The following is a 12,288-nucleotide window of genomic DNA, read 5'->3' on the forward strand; positions in this document are numbered from 1 at the left end:
TTTTGTTTTGTTTTTTTGAGACGGACTCTCACTCTGTTGCCAGACTGGAGTGCAGTGGCGCAATCTCGACTCACTGCAACTTTTGTCTCACGGGTTCAAGTGATTCTCTTGCCTCAGCCTCCCGAGTAACTGGGACTACAGGCACGTGCCACCACGCCAAGCTAATTTTTGTATTTGTAGTAGAGATGGGGTTTCACCATGTTGGCCAGGATGGTCTTTATCTCTTGATCTCATGATCCACCGGCCTTGGCCTCCCAAAGCACTGGAATTACAGGTGTGAGCCACTGTGCCCAGCCGGTTTTGTGTTTTAAGATGGGAGAGACTTAAGTCTGTTTGTAGGTTGAAGGAAAACCAGACAGTTTAAATACTAGTGGGAGAAGAAACTGCTAATGAGACACATCCTCAGAGGAGACGAAGAGTTTGAAAACAAGAGAGTGGATCACAGGAGAAAGGGTGGGATCCATGATGACTGGTGTGAAGCAGACAGGAAGAGGAAGTTCTGAGGAAGGGAGAGACAAGAAGTCGTTGAGAAGGGAATTGACAGGAAGCTATGAGGGAGGCGGGTACAGGAGGTTGTTGAAGCAGGGAGGGGCAAAAATTTGTGAGGGAAGGAGGGACAGGAGGTTGTGAGGGAAGGAGGGACAGGAAGCTGTTGAGGCAGGGTTGGACAGGAAGTTGTAAGACAGAGTTGGATAGGAAGTTGTAAGGCAGGGTTGGACAGGAAGTTGAGAATCAGGGAGGAAGAGGAAGTTGTGGGCTTCTAAGTTTTAGGTTTTGGTTTCTTTTCTTTTCTTTTCTTTTCTTTTCTTTTCTTTTCTTTTCCTTTCTTTTCTTTCTTGAGATGGAGTCTCATTCTGTTGCCCAGGCAGGAGGGCAGTGCTGCGATCTCAGCTCACTGCAACCTCTGACTCCCACGTTCAAGTAATTCTCCTGCCTCAGCCTCCTGAGTAGCTGGGATTACAGGCATGCGCCACCACATGTGGCTAATTTTTTTGTTTTTAGTAGAGATGGGATTTCGCCATATTGGTCAGGCTTCTTGAACTCCTGACCTCAGGTGATCCACCCACCTCAATCTCCCAAAGTTCTGGGATTATAGGCGTGAGTCACCATACCCAGCCTCTGGTTTCTTAAAGAGGGAACTGGCTAGTTCATTTCTGAGAGTACAGTCATCTCACGGGTGGGAAGAGAGCAACACCTGACACATTATCCACCTGATATTCAAACAAATCTAATCCAGACATCTTAATATAATCCTTAGTACAAGCTTATGTGACACAGAATAAAAATCAAAAGATTCAATTATTCATGTTTCTCAAAATTCTGACATTTGGTTTTATGTAATTTCCTGATGAGCTAGGCAGCCTCAAATGGGTGTGGCAACTTATTATTGTTGCTGTGTTCTGGAATGGAAATGGGAGAGGATGGAACTTTTGTGGGAAGCGTAAAGGATGCACCTTATTGTATTAGTGGGTTCGCATCTGACTTTCTTAGTTCTGTCAGCCCTTAGCCCCGGGCCTGGCATATCATTTGTTGAATGACTGCATTCACGAATCAATATCCTAAGTGTGCAGGGCTCTTGGAGCCCTTCAGACATTTTTGTTGGGGTGCCATGCTGGATACCCATGCTTTCACTAGAGCTGCCTTCATCAATACCAGCTATCCCAAATGGCAGGTGCCCAACCTCTGTGTGTGCCTTTGGGCAGTGGCTGTGCTTTAAAAAGCAGGAAATCTGTCACTCTTTTCCTGACTGAAGAACAATCCACCCATTTTACCTTGTTTTACTTTGTATCCACTCATTCTTTTAAAAAATTTAATGTATCTTTACAAAAGATAGTGGCATGTATGATGCTAGGCTCCAGGGATTAAAGAGGGATAGTCCCTACCTTCACAGGCCTCCTGATAAACTTGTGTTCACTGGGGTTCTTTTGCATTTCCTCTTCAGCAAGAGTAAGCAGTCATGGGCAATTGCTTAACTTTAAGCAAGGTTGAGTATTGACCCTATGGGTCACTATCTGTAGGTGATGCCCATGGGGACCCAGTGTGGAGGCAAGGGAATGGGCTTCGTGGTCAAGTGGATTGACTTTAAAAACAGTCTCTGGCAATTAAAAAAAGTCTGGTGCCAGAAAAGTTACGTAGTCTCCCTGAGTCCCACTCTTTCTAGCTACTAGATGCAGATAATAGGCAGGGTACAGTGGCTCACACCTGTAATCCTAGCACTTTGGGAGGTGGAGGTGGGAGGAACACTTGAACCCAAGAGTTAGAGACTAGCCTGGGCAATAAAACAACACCCCATCTCTACAAAAAATTTTTAACAACTAGCTAGGCATAGTGGTGCACACCTGTAGTACTAGCTACTTGCGAAGCTGAGGTGGGAGAATTGCTTGAGCCCAAGAGGTCAAAGCTGCAGTCAGTCATATTTGGGCCACTGCACTCCAGCTTGGGTCTCTCAAAAATAAATAAGTAAATACGGATAATAATATTTTGGGTCTTTTTATGGCACATCTTGCCACCAGGAAATGTATCAGTTGTTAAGTGCTAGCTCTTTTTGCTGCTATATGAGCACATGCTTATAATCCCACACCTGAACCTTGTATATTCTGAGCCTTAGGAAGTGTCAGTATTTAGAGAAGAAAACTATTAGAGTTCTCTAAAGGGACGTAGACATAAGACATGACGGCACCCATCAGTTCTGCCCCAGAAGGATCACCAGCAGCTACATTTGTTTACTATGAATGAAAACAACCTGAGTAATCCACTTCGCTTTCAGAATCTCAGTGAATTTCGTATCTGTGTGTCGCTTACAATTTTGTTATGCAGAAGATGACACTGTGGTTTGGGCTGAAGAATGTGTTGCATGCACAAATTGGGTATGTAGTCAATGCAGTGTAAAACCTGAAAATCTGTACCTGGCTTCTATTTCCAGTCCTGCCACTTGCTGGTGGTGAGTGGAGTCTGTCACTAAGCTGGTCTGTCTCAGCCTCTATTTTCTCCTCTGTAAAGTGGGAACATCATCATTTGTCTTGCAGGATCCAGGGAGGATGACATGAGTTTGCAATATGGACACTTGGGCTGTGGGCCCAAGGCTGAGCAGATGGGGCAGATGGTTAGTGCAGGTATCCTTGGTTGGAACCAGGCCCACAGTGAAGTGCCAAGTAGCAGCAGAGGTGGGGAGAGAAGGCTTTCCTTTAGGGGAGGCGCCTCTCTGCTTGGAGTGTCAGGAGAGCTGATCTGATTCCAGAGCTGGTACATCATGTTGGTAATTCCAAGTCAGAGGATCACATGTCCAACACTGATCTTCTCATGCTTCCTGCAAATCCTTCTCCCACACCTTCATTTTAGCATATGTTTTGATCTGTCTTCCAGCTTTGGATGAATACTGCAGACAATCTGGAGCTCAGCCTCTTTTCCCATCTTTTGGAAATCCTTCAATCACCAAGGTAGGCTGGGTCTTGGCACCCTGGGGGTTAGAACTGAAGGCTGAATATCCAGAACAGAGACAGAGAGGGCAGGGTGGCCAGTGGCTCTTCCCTGCTCCCAGAACACTGGGTCCCCAGCTGGGAGCACATGCTTCCCACTGGCTCATGTTTGTGGGGCAGTCTCTTCTGATGGTCTTGGGCCTCAGGAGGGCAGGTGCTGGGGGCTTAGAGGCCTCTCTAGCCCCAGGGACTAGCACATACTGGGGACTCAGCAAATGTGACCAGCGAAGGCTCACTCTCCCTCTAACTGACTTCTCCAAGGCACTTTTGGAATTGGTTAGGGTTCTTTTACCCTTCAAGTGGTAGAAATGCAACTCAAACAAGCTTAAGGAAGGTAAAAGAGGAGGAAAGAAGGAAGGGAGGAGGGAAAAAAGAATAGAGGAAGAAAAGACCAATAAAGAGGGAATTCATTGGCTCGAACAACTGAAAAGAGCTGATCTTATCCCATAGCTGGGTGAGGCTCGCATCCTTTTCTCTGAGCTCTGTTACCACTCTTGCCCCTGCCTCTTCCACGCAGTCTTCAGGTTGCCTAGGCTTTCTTCTGTGGCAGCAAGGTGGCTCCTGGGCAGCTCCTCAGAGCACGTCCTCAGCTTAGCACCATTGGCAGAGAGACAACTTTTTAAACATGTAATAGTCTAGCTATTGGACTGAGTCTCATTGAGCCAACTTGGGTCCCATGACCAGGCTGGGAACATGGCTTCCCCTCTGGAGTTAGAATGTGGTAGTTCCCAAAGGGCGCCAGGGGCTGTGACCAGAATAAGGGAGAAGGAAGGCAAGGAAGTCCACGTATCACCCCACCTGCCTCCTCCTGGCTCAGGCTGGTACAGAGCTCATTGGTGCCTTCAGCATTTTGAATGTATTTGTAAATGGCTTTCCACTCAGCCACTTAATGAACATCTATTATAAACTTACTACATTTCACACCCTGTGCTTAGAGGTAAAATTTGGAGAAGAATAAGCCACAGTCTGATGAAAAGAGTACAGAAAAACATGCTGTTCAGTGCTGTCAGAGGAAACAGAACCAAAGGCAGCCGGGACTTCTGGGTAGAGGAGCATCTGTCTTCCTTGCTGAGTCCATGATTATAGATCACACACAGAATTGGGTTGGTCCTGCCTCTTTTGTGTTTCAGGGAAGTGGAGCTCAGCAGAATTTAATGTGTTAATACAAAAAAAAAAAAAAAAAGACAGTTCAGGGTGAGGAATCTGTCCAAAGTCACCCTCCGCCACATTTTTCTCCATCATTTTTTCTCTTCCACTTTCTTCCTGTACCTGTACCAGTTGTTTTCTAAGAAACAGACATTTACCCTGGGACCTGTTTTCTTTGGGGGAGTAGAATTTACTGGAAATTGGATTTGTGAGTATCTGAGGGAGGGGGTATGGATAGGTGGATTCTTTCTTTTTCTCCATTGACTTTCAGTGGTGTGTCTCTCCACTTTGTGGTTTGGGGCAGGCAGGAAGATCACACATCCAGACAAGCTAGTGAAGGGCCCTGCACTCCTGGCTGATGGGAAGTACTCCCTGGTCACATGAGTGTCTGCTGTCTTTGTTCTGAATTTCTGAGGCCAGCACTCGTTTTCCCTGGGGCTCAGAATTGAAGAGTCAATAATTGGGGTTTTTCTTTGAAGGTGGTTTCCGGGGGGCGAAGGGGACAGGCAATGCACACGCGAGCGACTCTGGCACTTGGCAGACACATATTCGATGGGTGTCTGACGGCATCTTGACAAATTGCCCAGAGAGCATTGGAGTTAAGGGGCCATGGAACAAGCCTGGCTTGAAAACCATTTTTAGCAGAAACACAGCAAATTTGGTTCATTCCAGTAAAAGCTTTTACTGTCTCTCTCCTGTACTCACCAGGGAAGGACCCAGGAATGCTGAAGCTGCCCACCAGGCACAGCTTATACCCAAGCTTGTCTTCCTATTCAATGAACCAAACCTCATCGCCTCCAAGATCCCCACCATCACTGGCATCCTGGCCTGTCAGCTAAGGGGCCACTTCAGCACCCAGGACTTGCTCAGGTGCCACACCAACCTGCCCGGGGGAAGAGCAGGGCCCCGGGGATGTTTAAAAAGGGAGGACAGTCCCCAGCTCTCTCCCCATTGTGCTCAACCTTGCATCACTTGGAACCTTCTAGGAATTTTTGTTCAGGGCTGAGAGTTGGGGAAAGGATGGTTTGCTGAAGTCAGGATGGGACAGGCTCGTTTCCCCAGCAGGGCTGTGTGTTTACTGTCCCTACTTCTCAGACTCCCCCACTGCAGCCAAATATTCAGGAATTTCCATAAGCACTGCCGTCCTTGCCTGCTGATGACCCAAATGCCTGGCTCCTGCAGACTCCTGAAGGGCAGTCCCAGCCACCAGTGTGTTTCCCCTTCTCTTTCCTTGTCACTATCTGATTGATCTGGCAGAGCCAGAGTTAGCATCTCTGGTGAATCCTGACTGATTGTAGAAGTCTCTGGAAATACACAGCATGCCATGATGATTTCTCACTTGCAGCTGCATGTGGGTGGGTCTGGGTGAAAACACTGGCATATACTCAGCGGACTCAGGTGAGCCCACCTGTGAGCCTGTCCTTCTCTCCCTGTGTGTAAAGGATTGGGCTGTTCGTTGTATATACCCTCAAGCCTTCATCAGTGAATGAGAGGCAGATCTGCGTGGACGGAGCCCTGGACCCTTCCCTGCCTGGTGAGAAGACCTTTGCCAGTTCGAAGGCGGTAGAACGGCCCTCACAGAACCCCTGAGAGGCCCACATTGTGCAGAGGGAGGGGTTGAGCAAGGAAGGGGAAGGCACCCACAGCCTGGCCGTGGTTCCCAAGCAGTGGCGTGTGAGGCTGTCATTTTATGATGAGAGTCAGAAATGAAATAAAATTATGGATTCCTGCTTTGAAATGTGGGACAGTGTTCCAGGCCTCCAGAATAAAATCAGTTCCCTGTAGACCAGCACGTGGGATCCAGGATCCTGCCTCACTTCCTAGTTGAACCCCCACTAACCCTTACTTTCCTGATGAGCCCCAACTCCAGTACTGAAGCACTTGCAGGCCCCCCAGGTGACGGCCTGCCCTCTGTCTGTGCTTGGCACGTGCTCTTCACTCGAGGGAAATGCCACCCCTCCCCCACTAGCCTAGCTGTCCCCAGACTCACCAAACAAGATTAAGTCACTTTCTCTGTGTTTCCAAAGCCTCTTGGGGTTACCCTAGTGGACAGATTTGTAATTTGTTTATGTGAGTCTCCCTTTTCGCCTAGCCAGGTGTAGAACTGCAGCTGTGTCTTGTTCAACTTGTTCCCTCTGCTAGGGCAGTGCAATGGCAACAATCACGACCGCTTTGTCCTGGGCCCTGCAGCTCTGCACTGTCCAAGATGACAGCTCCTAAGCCACATATAGCCGTTTAAATTCAAATTTTAACGAATTAAAATTAAATGCAATTAAAAACTTAATTCCTCACTCACTGTAGCCACATTCTAACTGCTCACTAGCTACCTGAGGCTAGTGGCCACTCTGTTGGACAAGGTAGATATAAAACAGTTTTATCATCACAGAAGAGTCTCCTGAATAGCATTATTTAATCTAGATAAATTATTATCTCTTATCCTTAGATCAAGCCGCAAGAAATTACTATTCCCATTTTGCAGACTAAGAAACTTAGGTTCAATGAGATTAGGAGCTAATTGAAGATGGGGCCAACATCTAACTAGAGAGAAATATGACTCCATTTCTCCAAGCTGCCTCATCAATTCTATTTCTGCAGCATGGGGTGTGTGCCGTGCATTCGTTGTGAAATTACTGGCAACCGAGGGAATGAACAAATGGATAATGGGCCAAGAGTGAACTTATGTAGTCAACCTTCCTTCTCATATGGACTGCATTCTGAAACTTTTACCTAACCAACATATTAAAACATTGTTAATATGTCCTTTCAGGCTTTAATGACTCTTCAGAAGTAAAGTTTCTTCTTCCCCTTGCTCCCTATACCTTTCCTATGATTTGAGTTCTGTTTTTACTGTAGCATAGACATCCAAAATCCTAGCCTGGGAGCAAGTTGAAAGCAGGAACAAAGAGAACAAAGACCATGGTCTTCAGCACTCCGTTCCTGATTACTTGCATGATATCAGTGCATAGTAGGTGATTATGAAACGCCGCAGCCTATGATAATTTAAAAAATTCTTCTACTGAAAGGTATATTTTCCCTTATTATTTTTAGGATTTTTGTTTTTTGGAGGATGTGCAGCATTGCAGACATCTCTAATTAAAGGAAACTTTAGTAACATTTTCTGAAATTCTCTTTAAGCATTGTGTGGAGGCTAGAATAAAATGCCAAAATTTTGAGTCCCAGCCATGCCACAATTCCTGGGTGAAATAAGCATTTGGTGAATAATGATTGCTTACTGCAGCAAATATTATGTCTCTTTACATCCGTTTTCTCTCAAATCTGAATTCCTTTTTGTAGCTGGAAGCCAAACATCTGGAAAGACAATCTGGCTCAGAAACCAGTTGCTGGAAATGCTGCTCAGTGTAATATCTTCCCCCCAACTTCATCTGTCCTCTGAGTAAGTAGCTCCAGAAAGAGCAATTTGGGAGGAGGTTGCCTCATAGAGGGTGTGGCATTAAACCTTTTCTTAATGAAAAGTTTAGCATCTCTGAGTCTGTTTTCTGCAATGTGTTTCCTGCACTAGTCAGAAAGAAAATTATATTCTCTCTACCCAATGAACCAGACCTTGCCCTAAGATATTCTGATGCAAATATTAAGTGGACATGAGTAACTAGAAACAGATTTGGTATAATTACAATAAACTCCTTTTGTCACCATTGCTATAGTGTAATTGTTATTGTTTTGGCAGTTGTGACAATTACTGATTTTGATGTCCTGTACTTGGCAGACAATAGAGTGAAGAACTCGTGAGCCTAAATAACATCTATCGAGGAAAAGTCTTGCCAAATTCTTCTGCTATTTACTGTTAGTGAGTTTGTTATTTTTCCAAGTTGGAAAAAGAAGTATCTACCTTCAATTAACTTCTAAAATCATGTGTAATCATAAAGCTGATTCCATTAACTCTCCCCACTGCCTGCCTGCTTTACCTCCAACCTTGGAGTCATTCATTTGACACCTAATTTGTTGAACATCTACTGCATGCCAGACACTGTTCTGAGCTCCTAGGATGCAGTGCTGAGCAAGTCAGCCCGGATCCTTGCTCAGCCTAGTGTGTATGTGCATCTGGGGTTGGGGGTAAAGAGTTATCCCTCAGTAAAGCAGCTTTATAAATAGTGTTTAATAATTTACCAGCCTACAAGTCTTTTCTTTCTTAGAATCAAAACACAGTAGAACTGGAAGATGCCTTGGAGATGAGATAGTCCAGCCTCTTTCTTTTCCATCTTTTTGAAAGGGAATGTAGTGCAGTGCCTAACAGTTGGGCTCTGGCGTCTATACCTTCTGGATTTGAATCCTAGCCCTGTCCCCAGGGACCCAGGGGAGGCTACTTAAGCTCTGTATGCCTCTCTCTACTCATCTGCATGACAATAAAAAATGTATTATGTTGGTGAAAATGTAATTGTGTTTTTTCCATTACTTTTAATGCCAAAAACCACCAATATTTTTGCGTTGACCTAATACTTTCAATAGATGACTATAGTGAGGATGAAATGAATTAATACATAGATAATCCTGAGAACGGTGCCTGGAATACTGTAAATTCTCTGTAAACTAACTGCTATTATGGCCATCTCCTTCATCATCACCATCACCACCATCACCACTACCATCATCACCATCATCACCACAACATTAATCACCACCACCACCATCAACATCATCACCACCATCAACATCAGCACCACCATCATCAGCACCACCATCATCATCACCACTGTCACCACGACCACCATCAACATCATCACCACCATCATCAACATTATCACTGTCACTACCACTACCACTATCATCATCATCATCACCACCACCATCAACATCATCACCATCACCACATTAATCACTATCACCACCACCACCATCAACATCATCACCACCATCATCAACATCACCACCACCATCAGCAACATCATCACTGTCACCACCACCACCATCAACATCATCACCATTGCCACCACCATCACCACAACATTAATCACCATTACCACCACCACCATCAACATCATCACCATCATAATCATCATAATCACTGAGGAAAATGATCAGAGCACATCAAGAGCTCTGCCAAAGTCATCCAGTTGCTAAACATCAGAGGCAGGGCTAGAAAAGAGGACAGTCTCTTCTCTTCACTCCTAGTCCAGTACTCATTTCAGTGGATACCAGCCAGATTCTCACTATGCCTAGTGTGTCAGCTGAGAACACAGATGGAGCCTTCACTGGCTCCCAGAAGTCTGGGTCCTTCGCTGAGTCCATTGTCTTTGCTGGATTGGCCACCCATCTCCCTGCCCTCCTGTTTCATCCAGTTCCCATCAGCAAGTCTGTATTCTCCAGACTCATCATTTTTGAAAGTGACAGTTAATCATGGGGTTTTATTGTGCTAAAACTGATAAAAAATGCACAAATATTGGACTATTCCATTTAGGTAAATTTTGACCAGTGTGTCTAAAAAGGGAGATGAATATTCATTATGTGTTTTATGTGACTACATTGATGGTAATTAAATTAGATGGGTGGCTAGTCATCTACTGTGTAAGTATGAATAGTAGTTATGTAGGGCTATTAAGGGGCATGCACATTTTTACATATATTAATACAGTTTCCAATTGCTTCAAAATGCTGTGGCCAACTTACACTGCAACCATTAATAGACAAATGCTTCACTTGCACAACAGTCTTGCCAGCATTTCATTTTACCATTCTTTTTAAATATAATAAATAATAAGTGATGTTAACCTTAACTTGCCTCTCCTTGGTGACTTGTAAGGCTGGACATTTCATATTTTCTGGACATGTCACTTGCTCATGGACTGAGAGATCATTGATTGCATTTATTAATCCCCCAGGTCAAAGGAAGAGATGTTTCTGAAACTGGGGCCCGACTGGTTCCTGCTGCTTCTCCAGGGCCACCTGCATGCCAGCACCACTGTGCTGGCATTGAAGCTGCTGCTGCACTTTCTGGCAAGCCCCTCCCTCCGCACACGGTTTAGAGATGGCCTACGTGCAGGATCCTGGGTAGAACACAGCACTGAGGGCGTGGACATTGTAATGGGTGAGCATGTGACTGTCACCAGGAAGTGGGGCACCACCTACTCCTGGGATGTGTATGAGGACCAAGACAGGCCCCTTCTCATTTGAGACCATCACAGCTCTGTGCAGCAGGATCACCTTGAGCCCTGACTCCAAGGGCTCATCCTCAGATCTCAGTTCAAATGCCACTTCCTCTGGGAGATGAGGGGTCTCCCTGAATTGGGCACCTCTGTTATATGATCTCTGCCCTTATTATTTTTCTCTGTAGTGCTTAACAAAATTCATAAGTATTTGAGTATTTAATTGCTTAATGTCTGTCCCTGTCACTACAATACAAGCTTCATGAGTGCCTGGAATTCTGTATATTTGGTTGAAACCCTACACGCTTGTTGCCTAATTCAAAGCTGCCCTGTTGCCTCCTACATGGTGGGCAGCAAGTATGTTTTTGAGTGAGTGAATGAGCATGTCAGGAACAGGGAAGGGAATTACTGTTGAACGCTTTCTTGCTCACATCTGTGTGTGAATATATTTTATCATCCAGCATTTCTATGGGATGGGTGGGTGGCCAGGTGTTCCCTTGTGTATCCAGGCCCCACCTTGACCAGCAGCTGTTCTCAGCTGACTTTTGTGCCCTGTTTGCCTAATCAATAGACAACCTGAAGAGCCACCCACCACTGCCTGAGCAGAGCCCATGCCTGCTTCCTGGGTTCCGTATCCTGAATGACTTTCTGGCCCACCACGTCCACATTCCAGAGGTCTACCTCATCGTGTCCACCTTCTTCTTGCAGACGCCACTCACAGAGCTGACGGACGGGCCCAAAGTAGGTGTTCAGAGCACCCACGGAGTGACACACTTGGTTTTCTGATTCCACATGACTAAGGCCGGTTGCCAAGACCCTCTGCACTTACCTCCCTCTGCTTCTTCCAGCTCAGATGGGGTGCTGGCCTGCTTCCCTCCCTAGCAGCCCACACCCTTGTACAGCCCTTCAAATGCTTTCCTTCCAGGCCCTTGACTTCCTCGGCCTCTGCTCCCATCCTTCCTCCCAGCAAGCCTCTGATTTGGATCAGTTCTATTTTAAAACCTTCCTTTTGGGCACAGCTAGGGGAATGACATGATGCTGGGGTGGCCCTGCCCCAGCACCCCAGCCCCTGATCCTCAACCACCCACTTAGGTCATCACCTTCTTGCCCCTGTTGCTAGGACAGGGAGACTTTTCAAGGCTGGTCATGGATTCCTTCAGCTTCTTCCTTGGGTGACCTCACCCCATAGTTTCCCTCCCTCCCTCCCTTCCTTCCTTCCTTCCTTCCTTCCTTCCTTCCTTCCTTCCTTCCTTCCTTCCTTTTTTTTTTGTTTTTTGAGACAGAGTCTCACTGTGTCACCTTGGGAAAGCGCATTGGTGTGATCTCGGTTCACTGCAACCTCTGCCTTCTGGATTCAAGCGATTCTCTTGCCTCAGCTTCCCAAGTAGCTGGGATTACAGGCACCCACCACCTTGCCTGGTAAATTTTTGTGTTTTTAGTAGAGATGTAGTTTTGCCAAGTTGGCCAGGCTGGTCTCGAACTCCTGACCTCAGGTGATCCACCCACCTTGGCCTCCCAAAGAGCTGGGATTACAGGTGTGAGCCACCACACCCGGACCCCTTTCTTCC

General features: G+C 46.0%; 1 protein-coding gene across 15 annotated transcripts in view; it reads left to right on the forward strand.

Moving 5' to 3' along the window:
- Positions 1-12,288, forward strand: part of LOC105486657 (WDFY family member 4) — a 295,688-nt gene that overhangs the window by 114,392 nt on the left and 169,008 nt on the right. For 14 of the 15 annotated variants that reach the window (XM_071069968.1, XM_011749639.3, XM_011749635.3 and 11 more), the window contains 6 exons: positions 3,364-3,437; positions 5,331-5,492; positions 6,065-6,156; positions 7,917-8,016; positions 10,457-10,662; positions 11,292-11,461. In XM_071069968.1, the coding sequence (XP_070926069.1) occupies positions 3,364-3,437; positions 5,331-5,492; positions 6,065-6,156; positions 7,917-8,016; positions 10,457-10,662; positions 11,292-11,461 (804 nt within the window). Of the gene's footprint in view, positions 1-3,363; positions 3,438-5,330; positions 5,493-6,064; positions 6,157-7,916; positions 8,021-10,456; positions 10,663-11,291; positions 11,462-12,288 lie in introns of those variants that run through there. The other variant, XM_071069969.1, reaches the window with a different exon arrangement.

The sequence above is a fragment of the Macaca nemestrina genome, chromosome 9 (genome assembly GCF_043159975.1).
Source record: "Macaca nemestrina isolate mMacNem1 chromosome 9, mMacNem.hap1, whole genome shotgun sequence".
In the NCBI taxonomy this organism is placed as follows: Eukaryota; Metazoa; Chordata; class Mammalia; order Primates; family Cercopithecidae; genus Macaca; species Macaca nemestrina.